Below are 18,511 nucleotides of genomic sequence, written 5' to 3'. Positions count from 1 at the left end.
TACTGTCTGAACTTCCCCAACAGATTTTTTCGTTGTCTGCTGGATAGCAGAGATTTGTAGCTTTTCCTTTTGTGATCTTTTATGCAGGAAGGCCTAACTCATACTTTCTGTTCAGGTAGAGCCACCGACTTTGCAAAGAAGGAAGCACTGGTAATTAATAGGTGAAGCTTGCCTGATTTCCTTGTTAATTACAACCACAACTGTGTTCAAATTTGATTAAAAGAAACTTGGCATTTGAATTGTATTGATCTAATTTCTAAGACAGTCAACACAAGGATGTACTTACTCTTAAAAAGCTTATAAAATTAAAATATGTCTTTTAAATTAAGGACTTATTATAGCATCCTTGATACCCTTGATAGTTTCTGGAGCTGAGATCTCTAAACCTAAATCACTAGCAAAGACTCATGCTGAAAACCATGGACAAGTTTGTTTTGCCGACTGGATAATTAATTGTACATTTTTGACTGACAGCTATATAGAATAATCTTGAGAACTTATTCAGAGGAGGTATCTCCATAAGCCATAACAATCTTCCCTGCTTCTTTACTGTCTCTTTTTTTCTGTACAGGCACAGTCTCTGAAGAAATTCATACTGATAAATAATAGAGTGAAGTGTTTTGCTAGTCCACCATCCTGCGTTTTATGATCTTGCTCTCAGGCTGGTTGTTTGAATTGCTTAAGGAATTTTCTTTCTGATCAATCTGCTGTGGGAAGGCAATGTCTTAAACTGTGAGGACAGAAGGCAGTTGATTGCATTTTATCTCAACATTAGAGATAAATCTCTTATGTTTAGCAGTATAAATATGAGCCAAATAGGGTTTTTTTCCTTTCTCTAGGATGTCATAAAATACTGTACATGACTTACTGCTGCAAACCTGGGAATATGGTAGAGGTAGTCAGTCATTACTACATGTTATTGATAATAATTAGAGTAACAGAACATAGCTAAGACATAGGCAATTAGTACAAAAAGGAGTAGAGTTGCTCAACATATAAAAAGGATCATTTCAAATGAGATGTTCATGAAACAGAAAAAGGGGAGTTAGGACAATTTTTAAGTTACTGGCTCCAAGATGTCTGTCTGTGGGAGAGTTTCTTTTGAGAAGACAGATTGCAGTTTTTAAGGGGCAAATGAAAAATTAGTTGCATAGAAAATAGCTTTTTCAATGCACTAGGCTGAAAAGTTTTTGCTAGATGATACTATAAATAAAATGTTACTCATTTTAAAAGACAACATTACAGTGGGGTGAGGTGAATAAATGGAAGGGAGAAGAAATAATGGATTAATTGTTTCTATGAGTAAGTGCCTATAGAAGATGTGTTGTTTTTCTTTTCTAGATCCCTTGCTAGTTTCCAGTGAATACTGGAAAACAAGGCTGCTGCTGTAGCTTGTGCAGTGCAAGGGAGGTTTTTTGGTCAGCATTATTGAATGAGTTATTTTTATTGTGAATATTAGCTTCCAGGTGCCTTATTTTCTGCACTTGTTATTAATGACAGTATGTGGAAAGCCCATGTGAAATACAACCCCTTCCTGATGGAGTCAGTGGCCTTCTTAAGATAAAGTGCTGGGCAAAACAAAGGAAGGAACAGCTCTGTAAGAGTATGTGTTTGCAAATGCAATTTAAGCTTTGGGAATGAGTCTGTAATGTGCTGCTGTAATGTGTTACATTTGAAATGTCACACTGCTGTACTTTTTTAGCTAACAGGAAATAAAAGAGTATGTTCCCAGCTGATGCATTTTGCATGGAAAGGGACTTCTGCTCTTTCCAGTCTCTTTTAGCAGGAAGGACACAGTGGATGTTGTGAGGTTGTTTTCTGGCTCTGTTGTGGATACAAACTTGTTGGACAAAGACCGTGTATCTTTTTCTGTGGCACAATAGCTACCTCCCTTGTTACTGTTAGTTTTCCATTTAGTTGCAGTTGCAAACAAGGTTTGATCATGACAAATGAAATCTTACTTGCAGCTAAATCGAATTCAATGTTGTTTGACTTTCTCCATAGTGGGAGATATTGGGCTTTATCTGTACTACTATTGTTTCTGATTTCTCAACACCAAGTAATAACTAATGTATTGAATGTCCCTTTTGCCTGTCTGTCACCTGTAAAAAACTATTTCTACTGCTTTCACAAAACATCTTTGAGGATTCATTTGTTTATGAATCACTTGGAGACCTAAGAGAGAAGGTCACATTTTCCTGCAAGTGTCTCTTGTGCATGAAACTACATTTATTTTGAAGAAAAGCGTGTTTCCAGGTCTCTTCTGAATGAAGTGTGTATGAGCTGCAGCTTTCAGCCACAGATGTACCAACAATACACTTCTTCCACATACACTCTCTTCCAAGACAAGAGCAAGCATTGGTCTAAGCCTTAGTGAAATACATGGAAAATACAAGATGTTCTGTGTGTCCACTGAATTAATGGTTATGGAAAGAATGTTTGCAACTCCAGAGCACTGTGGTTGTAACTTCAGTTGAATCAGAGCACACAGAGTTTACTTCAGACAAATTTTTTCCTGTGACTGATACAAGGATGTCTTTTTCTGGAAGATGGGAGGACCAGGTAGTATGAGGAGGATACATAGGGCTGCAATGATGTTGATACTTTCTTCCCTACCTTGTGATTGTCATTCTCAGATGGTAGCATCTATCTTATGCTTACATCTTATCTTATGCTTACAGCATAAGAACTCTGAACTCAGCAGTATCCTGTTTAAGCTCATAAAGGCCAAACATCCTTCCTGTAGGCTTTATCGTAAGCTGTGGCTTGTCCAAATGAATGTGTCAATCAAAATAACTTGAGAGTCACTGCTTCAAATGCTAAAATACTTTGTCCAGAAAGGTTCCAATTTCACATATTAGTTGCATTTTGCTTTGAAGATTTGTGAAATACTCTGTAGAAAGGACTTCTGGAAATAAAAATGTTTCTTGGAAAAAGCTATGCCGGTGAAGAGTTTGATTGTAAATGCATGCATTTACACAGCCTAATAAGAAGGGCACTAGAGTACAATGTAGCTGTGGTATGGCCTTTGTAAAAGATACTTTTTTGACATGTTCAGCATTTTTAAAGCATGGACTTTCATAACCTATGGAAATGCTGCCTTGGTACTGTATCTGGTTATCGTGAGACTTAAGTGCAAAAAACTAGCTAAGTCCCAGGTGAAGTGTTGGAAATGTATTACTGAAAAATCTTAAAGTTCTTCATGGAAGAAAATGCGTGTGCTAAAATCATGTAGCACTGATTTAGATTTGCATTACAAATACTGAGAACTAGTATAAATTACCTTGCTATATGTACTACATTTTTCAGAAGGACTGAGGAGACATTAAGTGTTTCATTATTAGAAAATAATGCATGTTAAAGCTTAAAGAGGGATTCTTAAAAAGCTTTTTGACAGGGATGAGTTTACATTTTTAGGGAGAAATATGCTTATTTAAGGAAGTAACAATTCTTTTTTCTTTGACTGCAGGAAGGAGTTGAAGTGAGGGTTGCGAGAATATTCAACACCTTTGGTCCTCGAATGCATATGAATGATGGAAGAGTTGTCAGTAATTTTATCCTACAAGCTCTCCAGGGAGAACCACTAACAGTAAGTGATGATCTCCTGGTGATATGAAGAACCATTCGTCTTTCTATCCTGTCCTGATGTGCTGTGAATGAGAATAAATTTTAGAAAATACTGATGTTCCCCTCCTCCAAAATGTAATGTTCCAGTGCACCAAACTCAAACGTATGGAGTGACATGTCTGAAGATGTGCTCTGTCAATGGGGTTCATCTTTCTTTCCCACAAAGAAACAAGGCTACCAGTTGCAATCTGCAGAAGCATTTCAACCTTCTTTCTATTTGGGATATAAACAAAATCCAGAGTTCTGTCAGGAATATCTTTAAGAAGAAGCAAACAATCCGAGGAGAAAAAAGATGACAGTTTTGTGGTAACTCCCACAACTGTAATTATTGCAGAGAAAAATCTGAAACTGGACAGAGAATTGAAGAGTTTAGGCCAGGGAATAAGTCATGCCAAGCAAGCTTGGTGTCCTGTGATAGATCTCATCTAACTTTCATCTTTATCAAATAATGTGCCAAAGCATGACTACCCCCTGCAAAATTTTGGTGGTTGATACTACCCTACTGACAGAGTGAAATCTAGAACTCTTTCCAAAGAAAAATTTAAGGAGTTCAAATTACACAGGTTCTGCAAAGCAATGCACATCACCTTACACTGATAATTTTTGAGAGATCCAAGGTCTTCTCTGGAGGGCAGTATGTGCTTACTTGCTTGCTATTTAGCAATTTGTTACTAATGTTTAAGGTCATCAGTAATGAATCTTGGGTACTCTGGTGTTCCTAGCCTTTGCTAAATTTCTAGTTAAGGCTTGTGGTTATTTAGAGTAATAAGCCTGCAGTAATGCTGTATTCACCACCTCTCCTAAATATTTCCCCCCCCAGAGATTTACAGCTTTTGTAGAAATCACTGTTAGTGCTTAGTGAATGGTAGCTATTGTGTGATGCTGACTGTAACTTACTGGCCAGTGTTTACTGGGGCATATGACATTTAGTCTGCCATATAAGTCAGCATTAAGAGTGCAGATCTCAGGGCTTAGTCTTGGGTAGCTGACTTAACCAGAGAGCCCAGCTCGCCTCGCCCTTGATAAGAATCCCTTCAGTACTACATAGACAGCACAACCATGAGGGTCAATGCTTTTTTCCTATCAAAACATTTTAAAAAGGAACATAAATTCCTGCAGAAAGACTTTCATTTTCTTACCCAAGTGTGTCCCCAGACTTGTTTATTGGAAGAAAACAAATAGAAGCAGACAAGAAGGCGGAGCTTTTTTTGATCCTTGTAGGAGTTGCCACTCTTACATGGCTGATAGGAATACCAAGTTTGTTGATCTCCTTAGAAACTATGTATTTGGTCTCTCAGTTCAGAATGCTTCTTCAAATGGAGTAGAGAACAGTGTCACTTGTGGCCTATGCAAGCATGATGATTGTTGTGTTGTTATTGTAAAGGAAAGATTTAGGAGAAATTGGAAGATAAAAACTATCTTCTGTTTTCCAGCCATTGCCTGTATGTGGGAAAGATAACCACATGGATGACTTTGCAAAAACCATGTACAACTACTTAGTTCTGTAAAACGTATCCCACATGCTGAAAGTAAAACTAAATGCAGGGAGCTCTACATAAATGCATAAATCTGCTTCCTGTTTGTTTGAGAGTCCATCAAGCTAGTGCATTCCTCTTTGAATCAGTTTTTGGGTAAACTCTTAGACCCCTGATCTTACCCAGTGTGTACTGAAATGTGAATTCTTTTGGGCTCTGAATCAGCCTTGGAGAGCACAAGGCTTATCATGTAACAGATGGCCTATGTACCATTGTACTGCCCTTTCTGTCCTCGAGGAAAACAAGCATGCTTTCTTTTCTGTCCTTCTAAAAGCCTTTCTGTTGCAGCAGATTGATGGTAAAATGTGTGTGTCCCAGTTAAACTGAAATGTTTTCACCACTTAAATGTGCCTAGTAATAGCTTTCAGAATATAAGTATTCATCTTCTAGAGACTTTAGTACTTTACTTCGTAAAACTGTGAAAAAAATAATGGTATCAAATACCATTCTGTACACTTCGAGTATACATTAATGTCTGTTTGAACTTCAGCAACTTGCTCCAAAGTACCAGTATGTAACCTGAGCAGACTTCTTTTCTTCCCATCTAAGGTTTTGATACAAATCTGTACAGGTGACTTTGTGAGTTGTATCATCTAGACATTGCACTGGTTCCCATTTCCCTAGATGGTAATACTTAGAGCTTTGAAATTTTTTTGGGTCCTGATTGCTTTAAACACAGTGCTGTTTATCAACAATTATTTTACAGACCACTAAGATTTAGTGGTCTCTTTGAAGCTAGCTGTTGTTCATGAGCAAATCAAAACTGCTCATGATAACCACATCTTAGTAGTCTGAAGTTCTGAAGTTTGTTTTAAAGGTTTGGCATTCTTTTCTGGCTGAGTGCAGGCTGCACCTTCTTTCAGTGTTCCAGGAGAGGACAAAGCATCACTCTGTCTTACACCCCTGAGAAGGTTTCCTTCATGCAGGGTTCTGGTTAACAAAATGCCTAGGGATATATTTACTGGAGACAGATCCAAGAGGAAGACAACCTTCAATGAACTGATACTTTGCCAAAGGCTCTGCAAGCACATTTTTTTCCATTCCTGTAACACTGAGCTTGTGTCTCAAGTGTTTTGCCTTGAGATATTTTTCTAGATTGGTAAGGAAAAGATAATTGGGCTAGAGTGGACTTCTGTATTTATTAACTTTCCTATTTTTCATATGGTTTTAGGTTTATGGATCTGGAACTCAGACAAGAGCTTTCCAGTATGTCAGGTAAGCCTTGTTTGTTCTGGCTCATAATTTACTTCATGGTTCAAGTAGCCTGATCCGTTTTTATTCATGTGCATTTGCTTTACTTTTTAAAATAATTTTTTATTATAAGCACTCAAAAAAACATGCACCCATTGAAATCTGATTTCAGCGTTTCTCAGCTGGCTGATCTGCTTTACTGGAGCTATTAGGAGACAGATTTATTTTCAGAAGGAAGACATGGAAGGTTTTAAAATACTAAGGAGAAAAACATTAATTGATTTAGAAATTTACTTGAGATACTAACATGCTCTTCCCTTTCAGAGACATCAAGTAACAGGCAAGTTTTAGTGCTGAGCAGTTTGTCAGTCTGCATTTTAATGCAATGCTGCCACCTCGTGTCCTTGGAATTGCTGTGGTTGGTGTGCTGTGCACAAAAAAAAAAAAGCAAGCCAAAAGAACCCATATTGGACTTTTGGGTTGTTTTAAGCATTCTTTGCTTGAAAATACTCTTTCCCTCTGCTGAAAATAGTATTAGCAGTAATAGATGTTAAAGAAACCCCACCAGGTCAAAGTACCCATTCCTTTCCTAATTATAAGTAATAATGAAAAGGATCCAGATTTTTACGTCTAGGACCAAGGTGCTACATCTGTGGCTAATAATCCAGAATAACTTTGGGTTATATTGCTGAGGGAAAGTAATACTAAAATACTGGGTTTTAACAAACTTGGTTTAAGAATTTTTGAAAATGAGAAGACAATTCAAACAACAGACTGCAAAGTAGGTGGTAGTGTTATGTGCCTCTGTATTGCAACTTTTGCTGTATTCTGTTTGAGATTCATTGGAAATCAGCCTCTAGATCTGTTCTTCCCTCTTTTACAGTGATCTTGTGAATGGGTTGGTGGCATTGATGAACAGCAATGTCAGCAGTCCTGTCAACTTGGTGAGTAGGAGTGCTCCACTCTCCTGAGTTACAGTGCACTGGTCAACACCACCTGTTTTCCTCCTTGCCAATGAATCTGATTTCTAGAAAAAATAAATTGAACAAAAAAAGGTTTTTAATTGAAGAATGTATTCTGCCATGTACTCTCTCTATAAATAAGAAGACTAAGCCCCTAGATATTGAGATCTTACAGTTCCAAGAACAGGCTATATTTGCTGGAGCTTTTTATTTGTTCTAGCAAGAAGATGTGTGTAATTAAAATATGAAGGAAAAAATCTGTGGGGGACACATGCAAAGTGCACCAAGAAAATTACTGAAGACTGATTTTAGTGAAAAAAAAAAAAGCACTGAAGGAATACTTAGCTCTAGATAACTAGAAATAATTTCACACTACCCTGGATTCAAGGAAAATGTGATGGTATTTTATGGTATTGTTCTCTAACATTGTTTAAAATGCTTGGAACTTGTCTAGTAGGATTTTTGTTCTGTTCTCTTTGTTGTCACCTTATTCTTAGTAGTGATTTTAAAAACAGAAAAAGGGTGTGTATCCCAAGTCACTTCTTGTGCATGCCAGCTCTTGCCAAATCAGATACTGAACTCTACAGGGCAGTTGTTCACTAGATTTTCCTTTTATCCTGTGGCCATAAATTAATTTATGTGTTTCAATCCAAATGCTGATGTGTTTAAACTCTGTAACATGCTTTGTCTTCAGAAAACTCAGTATTTAAATCCATGTGTATCTGAAGTGCTCAGCTTGAGATCAAACGAGATGTTGTAAAGAGTTTTGAAACAAGGAAAGCTAGAGATGGAGGGAATTGAGTCTGATGAAGGTGAGCTAATGCTAGCAGAAGGTGTTCAGCATTTGATCGTGAAATGTTGATCAGGAAATTATGTGCAAGTTGGTTAAGAACAGAGAAAAAGAGTATTGTATAGGAAAGCAAGTAGCCTTTATGTATTGATATGAAAGCTGTAGTAGATTCAGAATCAATTGTTTGCATCTAAATAAGTTCTAATGGGTTCCTGACTTTGAATGAACCAAGAACTTAGCATACTTCTTCAAGATACCTGTCACGATACACTCAACTGGGCACAGTCCCTGAATCCGGATTTCCAAACAATGTGGCTGTCTGGGCTGCTCAGTGACAGGCCTTTACTGTGATCGGCAGCTCTTCACAGAATGACTTTTTGAAGGATGAGGAGGGAGGAGAGGCAGGGAATAACACCTCTCTACATACACTGAATTACCAACGTGAATGTAATGGAGAAAAAATTTCTAATGAGTAAGGAGCTTATCAAAGTTGCTGGGGTTTGGTTTTTTTATTTTCAATATAGTCGAATAAAGCTTAAAGATTAGCTTTTTCAGAACTTGATATGCCCCTGTTGGAACCGTCTTGTGTCTAGCATGTTATAAGGTGTTTAATTGTTATTGAAATAAGTATCTCTTACATTTGTAGGGAAACCCAGAAGAGCACACTATCCTAGAGTTTGCCCAGTTAATTAAAAAACTTGTTGGTGAGTATGATTAGTAATTCTTTGTAAAGTTTATGAAGTACTTATTGTGATTAGATAATTATTACTTGATTAGTGTGTGTAACATGTGGATAATTCAGTTAGTCTTTGGATCTCTTAATAATTTTATCAAAGGCATTTAATCATATCATTAAATATTAATAAGATAATCCAAATCCTCTCAATTGTCTGTAAACTATTGCATGAAGAGTAGAATGAATACATTTTCTGTATATCTCTGCAATCTATACCCATTCATCTTTGTAAGGTTTAGACAATTTTTTAGGTTTATTTTGGCACAAGGACAATACATAAATTAAATGTAAAATACATGAATGAAAACGTACTGCATAATATCTCAGCTGCAATAGGGATACTTCAGGAAGGTGATTTTTCACAGTTATGCAGGCTGTGATCCTTCAACTACATTAAAAACCTCATGGTGTGGAAACAGTCTTTCTCTGTTCTTGTCACTACTTCTAACAGTGATTCTTGGAGGAGTTGACAGCACCTGGGAAGAAAACACTGTGTCTTCCTCTTCATTCTTGTTCTGACACCTGTAGCAAATCAGAGCTCTCAAGAATGGAAGGAAATGATTGTGCATGGTCTTCTAGTGTGGCTCCCTAATGAGCTGAAATATCCTGCTGCCATTAGCCAAGGGCTTCTAGTCTGTACCTTCCAGAAGTACTTCTGACATATCTGAAAAAGATGAGCTCCAAAATACAACACAGAAGCTGATGCATGTGTTGTTTCTAATAAAAATTGTTCCCTCTGGAAAAATTTTGTGTATCCACAGATCAGGGAAGGAAATGGAAAAATCACAGCACCAACCGCATCAGACACATAGATTGTCACCTCTCTTTGTCTGTTCACAAACAACTTGATTTGTTCCAGTGCACTGGGGAGGTGGTTTAGTTCTAAAATAGTGTGTAAACTATTTGCTAGATTTGGTTAGAAGAATTGGCCTATTTCCATCTGTTGTTCTGAGGAAAGGCAAGTGCTTGGTTTTTTAAATCAGACTGGAGATTATGGACAAAGAGAAACTGATGCCCTTTTGTAATGCCGAAGTGCTAACAATCATGGAAGGGTTGATGTTTGAAAGAACCTCTTGAGGTAGGACTTGGTCCAGCCCTTCAGCTCAGGTAGGGCAGCCTACAACCAGCAGTGGCCCAGGACCATGTCCAGGTGGCTTTTAAGTATCTCCAAGAGTAGAGACTCCACATCTTCCTGGGGCCACCTCTGTTTCAGTTTGTGCCCATTGTCTCTGATCCTGTCACTGGGCACCACTGAAAAGAGTCTAGCTTCCTCTTCTTAATCCCCCCATCTAGTATTTATACACATGGATGAAATTCCCCATAGCCTTTTCTTCTCCAGACTGAAGGACCCCAGGTCTTTCAACTTCTCCTCATATTCCAGTCCCTTCATCAGCACCATGGCCCCTTTGTTGCAATCACTCTGTATGTTCGTGTCTCTCTTGTACTGGGGAGCCTAGAACTGGACCCAGTTCCAGTTCTCCATATGGATCTCATCAATGCTGATTAGTGGGAAAGCTGGTCTCCCTTGTCCTGCTGGCAGCACTTCTGCAGCCCAGGATGTCATTTGCCTTCTTTGTGGCAGGTGCACGTGACGGGTTTGTATTCAGCTTGATGCCCACTAGGACCCTCAGTCCTTTCCTGCCAAGTTGTATTCCAGCTGGTTGGCCCCCAGTCTGTACTTCTCCAGATTCAGGACTTTGAATTTGTTGAATTTCATGAGGTTCCTGTGAGCCCTTTCTCCATCCTCCTTTCTTGAGGTCTGGATGGCAGCACAGTGCTCCAGTGTATCAGCAATTCAGTATCGATCCAACGTTGACCCTTGTGGTATAGCACGAGTTACCAGTCTCTAATTGATCACCGCCCTCTGGTCCTGGCCGTGCAGTTTTCAGTCCTCCTCTCTGTTCATTCAGCACTCAGTGTTATGGGAGACAGTGTCAAAAGCATCACTGAAGTCAAAGCAGAAGATACCCACTGCTCTGCCCTTGTCATTTCCTCATAGGAGGTTAATAGACTACGCATAACTTAATTTTTATGAGTCCATGCTGAAATCTTTGTGAACCTGTGTTGCTGTGGAGCAGGTGGATCACCCAGCTGTTGCATGCAGTGCACCTGTGTCTGCAAGGCATTTCAGTGGCTGAATTATGAAGCAGAGAGCTGCAGAAAGATCTGCTGCTCCAGTTGGTAGAAAAGATGTAAATGCTTGCATAGTGAATTGCAGATGATAAATCACAGTGTCTTGTTTAATAGGCAGTGGGAGTGAAATCCAGTTTCTCTCAGAAGCACAAGATGACCCTCAGAAACGAAAACCTGACATCAGAAAAGCCAAGTTACTGCTTGGCTGGGAACCTGTGGTATGTACAAGTGCATTACTGCTGCTGTGTGGGAAAACACCAGGAAGCAGAGGGGGATGAGGGAGCGCCACATGATAACAATATGTTTCCCATACTGGAAAATCTGCCTAACACCATTTCCACAACAGTTTTAACATTTTAACTTTTTCACTTGCTTATTAAGAGATGTTTACCTTTTTGTAAGCCTGATGAATCATTTGAAGTATATGGTACATAGTTACTTAGTTACTTAACTCATAGCTAATGGGTTTACTGGTGTTGCTGCAATCCTCATTCCTATAGCTGGCCATAGAAGTTGGTTTGCTTGGAGAGGTAAGATCTTTAATTCCCAGAAGTGTGACTTACTTAGCCAACCCCCCATTCTAACTTGCACAGTGATTTGTAGCCTTTTTTAAATTTGCTGACAAAAATCATTCCAGGAAACATGTGAACCTACCTACTAAATGTAAGCCTAATAACAGAAAAAGATCCAGATGCTTCTGAAAGGATTCACAGAGGCACCTGGTATTGGTAGACCACATCTGACACCACAATGGTGGTAGCAAATTGTTGCGAAGATGGAAGGTTTAACTTTTGTATTTCTGGCCTTCTGTGTTTGGTACAGGCAGTAACAAAACTTGCTCTGAAGTACAGTACAGATACTGAAGTACAGCCCCAGTGCAGAGTTGGTACAGCAAGGCAAGCAGTTTCTGTGCTGCTCTTTTTATCTTCCTGCATTGGTGGTGGTGTCAGCAAGTGTGTCGGAGCATATGGCTCCTGAGAAAACAATTCCTCTGTTATTCCTGTCTCCATATTCTGTGCCTGTATTTAAACACTGCAATTTGTAGGATTACAATTATTTGTAAAGGATTTAAGAACATCAAATGAGATACTGGATGCCAGCTTTATACCATGCTGCGAAAGAGGATCTTTAATCCTTACAAACAGAAGGGGCTTAAATGCTGGGTGTTTGTCTCTTTCAATGCATTAGGAATTAAAAGTAGAATTATGCATGTCTGTTTCGATACTAAACAGACCCATCATAACCATGTGTGAGATTTAAATTTGTCGGCTTTTTCGACTTATGTCAGAAAATGCACGTGCTGCTTTTTAGCTCAGCTGCATCAGCAGTGAGGAGATGTAACCAGCATGTGGTGCTGTTAATACTTAGACTGGCTAAGAGAGAGATTCCCTGGCTCCCTTGTGATAGCTGTTGTATAAAAGATACTGTTGTGAAATGAGCTGATGGCAACCTAGAGTGATACGATTCTCTCCTCACTTTTGGGAACAGGTCCCATTGGAAGAAGGTTTGAATAAAGCAATTCATTACTTCCGTAAAGAGCTTGAGTATCAGGCGAACAATCAGTATATTCCCAAACCAAAACCTGCGAGGATGAAAAAAGGAAGAACAAGACATAACTGAAGACTATTAGTTGGACAGGAAATTCCCTGCTTGACATTTGACGGATGTAATTTTTTTTTAATTTTTTTTTTTTTTTCAAGAGAGACTTTAAAACAGGTATCATGAAGAACGAACTGGAATTTCATTCTGAAGCTTGCTTTAAAGAAGTGGATGTGCCTAAAAATAACATAAATATTCCCTTTCCCTGCAAATCTTGCCTTGCACTTTTTAAATCTGTCTTTTTATGTAAAATAGAGTAGAAGCATCTTTTAGTATCTTCAAGTTTTATATCTTGATGTGAGATCATTTTGTTGTGACTGTCCTTGACAGTTTTATTTACTGGTTTCTTTGTGAAGCTGATGATAAACACAAACGGGATGGAAAATGCCAATTTATTTATAAAATGGGTACTATAAAATATGAGATGTTCTACTATGCATAAGAAAAAAATTAGTGGTATTGTCAGGTGAAAGACACTGACATCTGCATATAGAAGAGTTTAAAAGAATTCTGTATGAGAGCTTTATGTATTCTTTAAAGGAGAGATTTTTTCAAAGTTTAGTTTTAGTTGTTCACTTGAATTTGAGATATTTTCATTGATTACCATGGATAAGGATATTTTGAATCACTACTGTGTTGTGCGTACTCTGGGAATAAAGTTAATGTATTATTGGTTACAGTGGTTGAATATGCTATTTTAATAAAATACTGAAACTTCTGTTTACTAGTTTCAAGGTTTCACTGTGGGCATTTGTCTGGATTTGCACATCTGTGGATCTATTATGTATTAATTATAATGTAACAGTCTGTAAATAATTCACTCAAAGTTAATAACTTTGGCCTTGCATTGCTTGTCTTTTAACAGATGTATAGTAAGGGCTGCAGGATGTCTGTTGAAATAGATCAAATCATCCTGATTTATTCCAATTCAGGTAATTGATACTGATGCAGGATAATATTTTCTTTAAACTATGGAGCCTAACTTCAGCCTTCCTGAGGAAATACTGAGGAAGTGTTTCTGTTTTAAGCAACTACTAAATTGCCAGTAAACGCTTTCAACTTTAGTAACTATGCCCATCATCTTAGAAAACAAAACAAAAAAAACCCAACAAAACCTTTAATTCCCCTTATTTTTAATAATTCCCCTATTTTTAAAAGGGTATTAAAAAGATATTTTGGCATAGTGCCACTCAAAATTGAAAATCCTACATCTCATCAAGCAAAGTGACTTGACTTTATCTCATTAAAGCTTGATATTTTATTAGCTTTTGAGTATTTTTAAGTTGATGGTAAATTGGGAGTTAGCAGCAGTGATGTTATGCCCAGCCCTGAGAAGGCTCCGAGAGCAGCGTGACATTTTGACCCCTTTGTCTGAGCTGTCTGTCAGAGCCTCACAGTGTCTGCATGGCTTGGAGTCCCATCCAGTCTGTCTGGTAAAACACCCAGTGACTCCAGCAGTGGTGGGGTTGCTGCATTCATTGCTGTACCCTGCCTGGAGTGGGGCTGCAGTGATCATTTTAAGACTAATGAGTTTTTTCTTGCTCACAAGTGCACGTTTTTTCCCATTGGAAATATGCCATACAGCTGAGACAGGGAGCCAGGGTGCATTTTACTGTCTGGATTCAGAGGTGGAATTTAGATATTATACATTATCTCCATCTTTTCACAACCAAGCAGCTTGAGATCTACTTTTTTTGTATGAAACCTTTTTCTAGGTGCTTGATCTGGGCATTTATTACACACTGAATTGCCTGAAAAGTACACCATGGTGTGCTGCTCCAAATGTGCCTGTAACCTGTCATTGCTGAAACACTCACAAAGCACAGCCTTTCCCTGTACTCGAAGGCACAGCTGGACATGTGTGAAAGTAGTGCCCACTTCTTCAATAGCTCTTTGGAGAGAAATGTTAATCAGCTCCCAGCATGGTGGTTTTAACCCTTAAACCCCTTAGGCTGGAGATTATATTTGGGGGATGATGCTCTTTTTCCTTAGGTTTCCCTCGTGCAAATTGTGCCATTGTGTGCCAAAGTCTTGAAGAGATGGGACACAGGTGCAACCCTGGTCCAACACTCAGTGCTGCCATAGAGGGTAAATGGGAGCTCTGGCTACCAGCTGTTACTTCCAGGGCTGTTTCTTATTTAATCGAGTGCCTTCAGTACAAAGGATGTGAATTTGTAGAGGCACAAGCATGCTACTACAGACCAGCACAAAATGTGTATGTTCAAAAAAAATAATCCCTTGGGAAGTCCGAACCTTTAGATACAAGAGAGAAGGATTTAAAAGCTCTTTAGGTTACTTCACAGCCTGACTTCCTTCATAAAAGGAACAAATTGAAGAGAGGACAAGTAGCTGATACCAGTACAACCCATCTCTGAGTGTGTGTGATGCCTCCCACTGGGCCCAAACGACAAGACTGTGGATTTGCTACTTTCCTCCTACTGTTTCTAGTTCTTGCTTCAGAGGTTCCTGATTCAGCTCCTCTATTCTTTTTTAAGAGTGTCTTCCAGCAACGGGAGCTGAGGCAGCTGTTGCCCTTAGGTTTTGAAGCCAGTGAATGACTGTGGAGCTGATTCAAAAGGTATGAATCGTGTTAAGAGTCAGCTGATGCTCGAGACTGAAAGTCTGGGGTGCTTTGAAGTTGTCTGGTCTGAACTGAGTCTTCAAGAAGGCAGATGGAGGTTTGCATGTTGGTGCTCTGCTTCCATCTGGGATTAGGCATCTCAGCAGGAGAAACAGGCATCAAGTGTGTTGGGAACCAAAGGTAAGAAAGAGCTGCTACCTCTCCAGAAGAGCCTCTTTTGATGGAGAGTAGTAGAATACAGCACTGAAAGCTTGGAAATACAGGATTTGGAGTAAATAAAGATGAGACATGCTCTCAGGACTTTTTTTTTTTTTTTCACTAGAAAATTTGAGAATTGAAATTTTCTGCTGTCATCTGGTCAGGCAGACAAGGTAGAACTAACATGACCAAACTTGAGGTGCCTGTTTACTCACAGTGATCTGTACAAATGGGCAGTCCAGCTGGTGCTGGGTGCAAGTCCTCACTCTCAGTGGGAAATACACAATGCAGCAGAGGGAACAGCTTGGTGCTGCTGAGTGAGACCAACTTTCCAGAAGGAAGGGTGTGCAAGGCACCCACTGCTGTGTGTCTTTTGGTCCACTCTTGCTGCTGGAGGTTACTACAGCATGAGATCCACAGTTGGATTTTATTATTTTTTGAAGCGTGATGTACTTTAGTTCTCTATGTAGGCTGCTAAGGAGCATTGTCAGCCACATCCCTTGTCTACAGACAAGCTACAGAGGGGCTTGCAGACCTAATTTATTTCAAGTAGTTCTATAAATCTGTGGTCTAGAGAAGCCACATGCCTAACATTTTGCTATATGGGGAAATAATGATCTGATAGTTTCTGTGTCTAAGGCATTTGTAGCTTCTCTTAACCTATATAGACTCTGGTGGGTTTAGTAGCCAGTGAATTCACTGCCGTCTGGGTGTTAATGTGTCTTAATCTATTTTTTTCAATAATTTTTTAGAAAGGTAATATACTGGGGAAAAAAGCTTCACTTTTTGTCAGGGCTTGAATTGAGTTTCAAAGTTGAAAGGGGCATAATTGCCTTAGAGAACAGGCAACAGAGGGCAAAACAAGGCTTCGATTAGTTTGATGGATTGAGCCAGTCCCCAGGTCCCCAGCCTTGCTAGTATTGAGTTTAATGCTACTTGAGGCCAGGAGGTCTCTGAGGGTTGTTAGAGGCTGGTCAGGGGCTGGTCCTCAGGAAGAAGATGCTTTGTTAACAGCAAGTGTATACTCAATCCTGCTAACCCTAACAACCACACATTCCTTCCCTGAAGTTGCTGGGAATGTTGCTGCCACAAATCCTTATTTCCTCTGTAGTGAACATTTCCCTGTGTGTGGATTTCAGGTGGCAGAAGGGAATGCCTTATTTGAAGCTCTTGACTCCTTAGAGCAACCATGAAGAGTAGCAATAGTTCTGAAGCAAAACAGACTCTTTGTGTTTGACAGGAGGCTCCTGAGTGCAATTCTGTATCAACAGAGAGGCTTCACTAAAGTAACAATCCATATTTCTTGAAAAAAAAAAAAAAAAGGATTTTGGTTCTCTGTTCCTTGTCTCAATACTTCTCTCACGTGCTTATTTCGTAATAGCAAATCTGACAAGTCTTTGTCCATCTTGGTTTGTTGCCATTTACAGCCTGGAACAAGCACCAGCTTGTTTATTCTTGCAGTGTTTTCCCTAGGTGCTGACATGCTCTTCAGCAAGGAGCAGGATCCTCTGAATACTCTGGTCCATATCATAGCTGAAACAGCTGGAAGGTCCAAAGCACAAAGCCACAGGGAGCAGTGACTTTAAGTGCTGTCAAAGCCACGCACAGCAATCTGGGCTTCATCCACCCCTCTGCAGAAAAAGCTGTTTTAAGAAGGAAGGCCACATCTTCCACCTGGGAACAGTCCTGGGATAGAAGTGCTCAATACCCCATGCCCAACATGTCTGTGTCACAAGTAGGAACTTGAAAGGAATTATGACCTGTCCTCCTCCTCCTCCAAAAATAAACAAAAAAAACCAAAAAAAAAGGACACAGCAGTAATTCCATTTTGGCAGAAGGCTTTGCTGGCAGGTGGTACCAGCAAAGGAGGCAGCACTGCCCTGTGAATCTGATGGATCTGTCTGGCTGACACCAACAAACTCGGGGATGTTGCAGCATCAGGCTTTGAAACATGAAGCACTGGAGCATGGCCAAGCTGTTCCTGCTCTGAAGGGAGCCACAATGAACAATTGCTGCTCTTCTGTCTTGCTGGAGAGGTTACATTATGTCAGTGCTGGGATGGCTGAGGGTGATGGTGATGTGCTCTCTGCTGTCTGCACAGCAGAGTGGAAATGCTGAGAGGAGGTGCACAGTTCTGTCTGTGTTGTAGTCAAGGGAAATTAGATTTTGAAGTGCTGCATGCATATCTGATTTTTCCCCCTCCAGTAATCCTCCTTTTGCCCAAGGCTGATGGCTCATCTTTGCTTTCCATCCTTCTAACTGCTTCACTGCAAGGCAGGTGCACCCCTCTGCAAGGAGGGTGCCCTCACCTCAGAGCTATTGCCTTGTGGTGAGTGACCCCAAGCCAGCAGCAAAGTGCCCTCACAGCCAGTCCCTCCTCCTGCCCCAATGGGAAAAAAATGGACAATCAGGAGGAGTACTCTTGAGGGCTGAGGTAAGAGCAGTTTAATGAGCGAAGTAAAGAAGAAAACCCAAGTTATGCAAAGGCCACTCACCATCTCTCCCAAGTAAGCCTGATGCTCACCCAGTCTCTGAGAAATGGCTTCCCTGGAAGGCAAAGCCCCCACCCTCTTCTTTTTCCCACCTTTTAGTGTTGACCAGGTCATTACATCATTTGGAGTTGTCCAGTTTGGGTCAGCTCTCTCACCGATGTACCCTCATCCTGCCTCCTGGTGGACAGTATGGAAAACAGGCTGTGCAGGCACTGTTCACCCAAAGCAAAAACATTTGTATTCTGCCTACGCTGGTTTAGTCACAAATCTAAAACATGTTATCATGTATGTTGTTATGTAGCAAGTTAACTCTGTCCTACTCCTTAACCCTGCAACACAATATAATGGAAAAGATATATTTTTTTCCTCTTAGAAAATTCAGAAGACAGAGACCATGGATTTGGTTGTGAGCCTGCGAGGCACAGAAAGCTACTAGACTGAGTCAGCCTGCCAGAATGGACAGAGTTGACAAAGGCCTAGGGAGTGATGGTCTTTATTTACAGCACTGCTTTTATTCTTCCTTATTCAGCTGGTCCGATTTCCTAGCTGTAAATTCTGGGAAATAATGGAAATTACCAGCATGGTTCAAACATTGCCAAATTCAGTGCACTTCTTGAATAATACACAAAATGGATGTATTCTTCTAGGAATAGGTGTTTTCCAGCTG

General features: G+C 39.7%; 1 protein-coding gene across 1 annotated transcript in view; it reads left to right on the top strand.

Moving 5' to 3' along the window:
* Nucleotides 1-13,297, top strand: part of UXS1 (UDP-glucuronate decarboxylase 1) — a 56,918-nt gene extending 43,621 nt beyond the window's left edge. Inside the window, exons 10-15 of the mRNA XM_033052327.1 lie at nucleotides 3,470-3,589; nucleotides 6,334-6,377; nucleotides 7,237-7,297; nucleotides 8,752-8,809; nucleotides 11,089-11,192; nucleotides 12,463-13,297. Coding sequence (XP_032908218.1) covers nucleotides 3,470-3,589; nucleotides 6,334-6,377; nucleotides 7,237-7,297; nucleotides 8,752-8,809; nucleotides 11,089-11,192; nucleotides 12,463-12,594 — 519 coding nt within the window. The 3' untranslated portion in view covers nucleotides 12,595-13,297. The remainder of the gene's footprint in view (nucleotides 1-3,469; nucleotides 3,590-6,333; nucleotides 6,378-7,236; nucleotides 7,298-8,751; nucleotides 8,810-11,088; nucleotides 11,193-12,462) is intronic.
* The last annotated feature ends 5,214 nt before the right edge of the window (nucleotides 13,298-18,511 follow it).

Source organism: Catharus ustulatus, chromosome 2 (assembly GCF_009819885.2).
Source record: "Catharus ustulatus isolate bCatUst1 chromosome 2, bCatUst1.pri.v2, whole genome shotgun sequence".
In the NCBI taxonomy this organism is placed as follows: Eukaryota; Metazoa; Chordata; class Aves; order Passeriformes; family Turdidae; genus Catharus; species Catharus ustulatus.
Note: the sequence above shows the minus strand (reverse complement) of the source record. Positions and strands in the feature narration are given on the sequence as shown.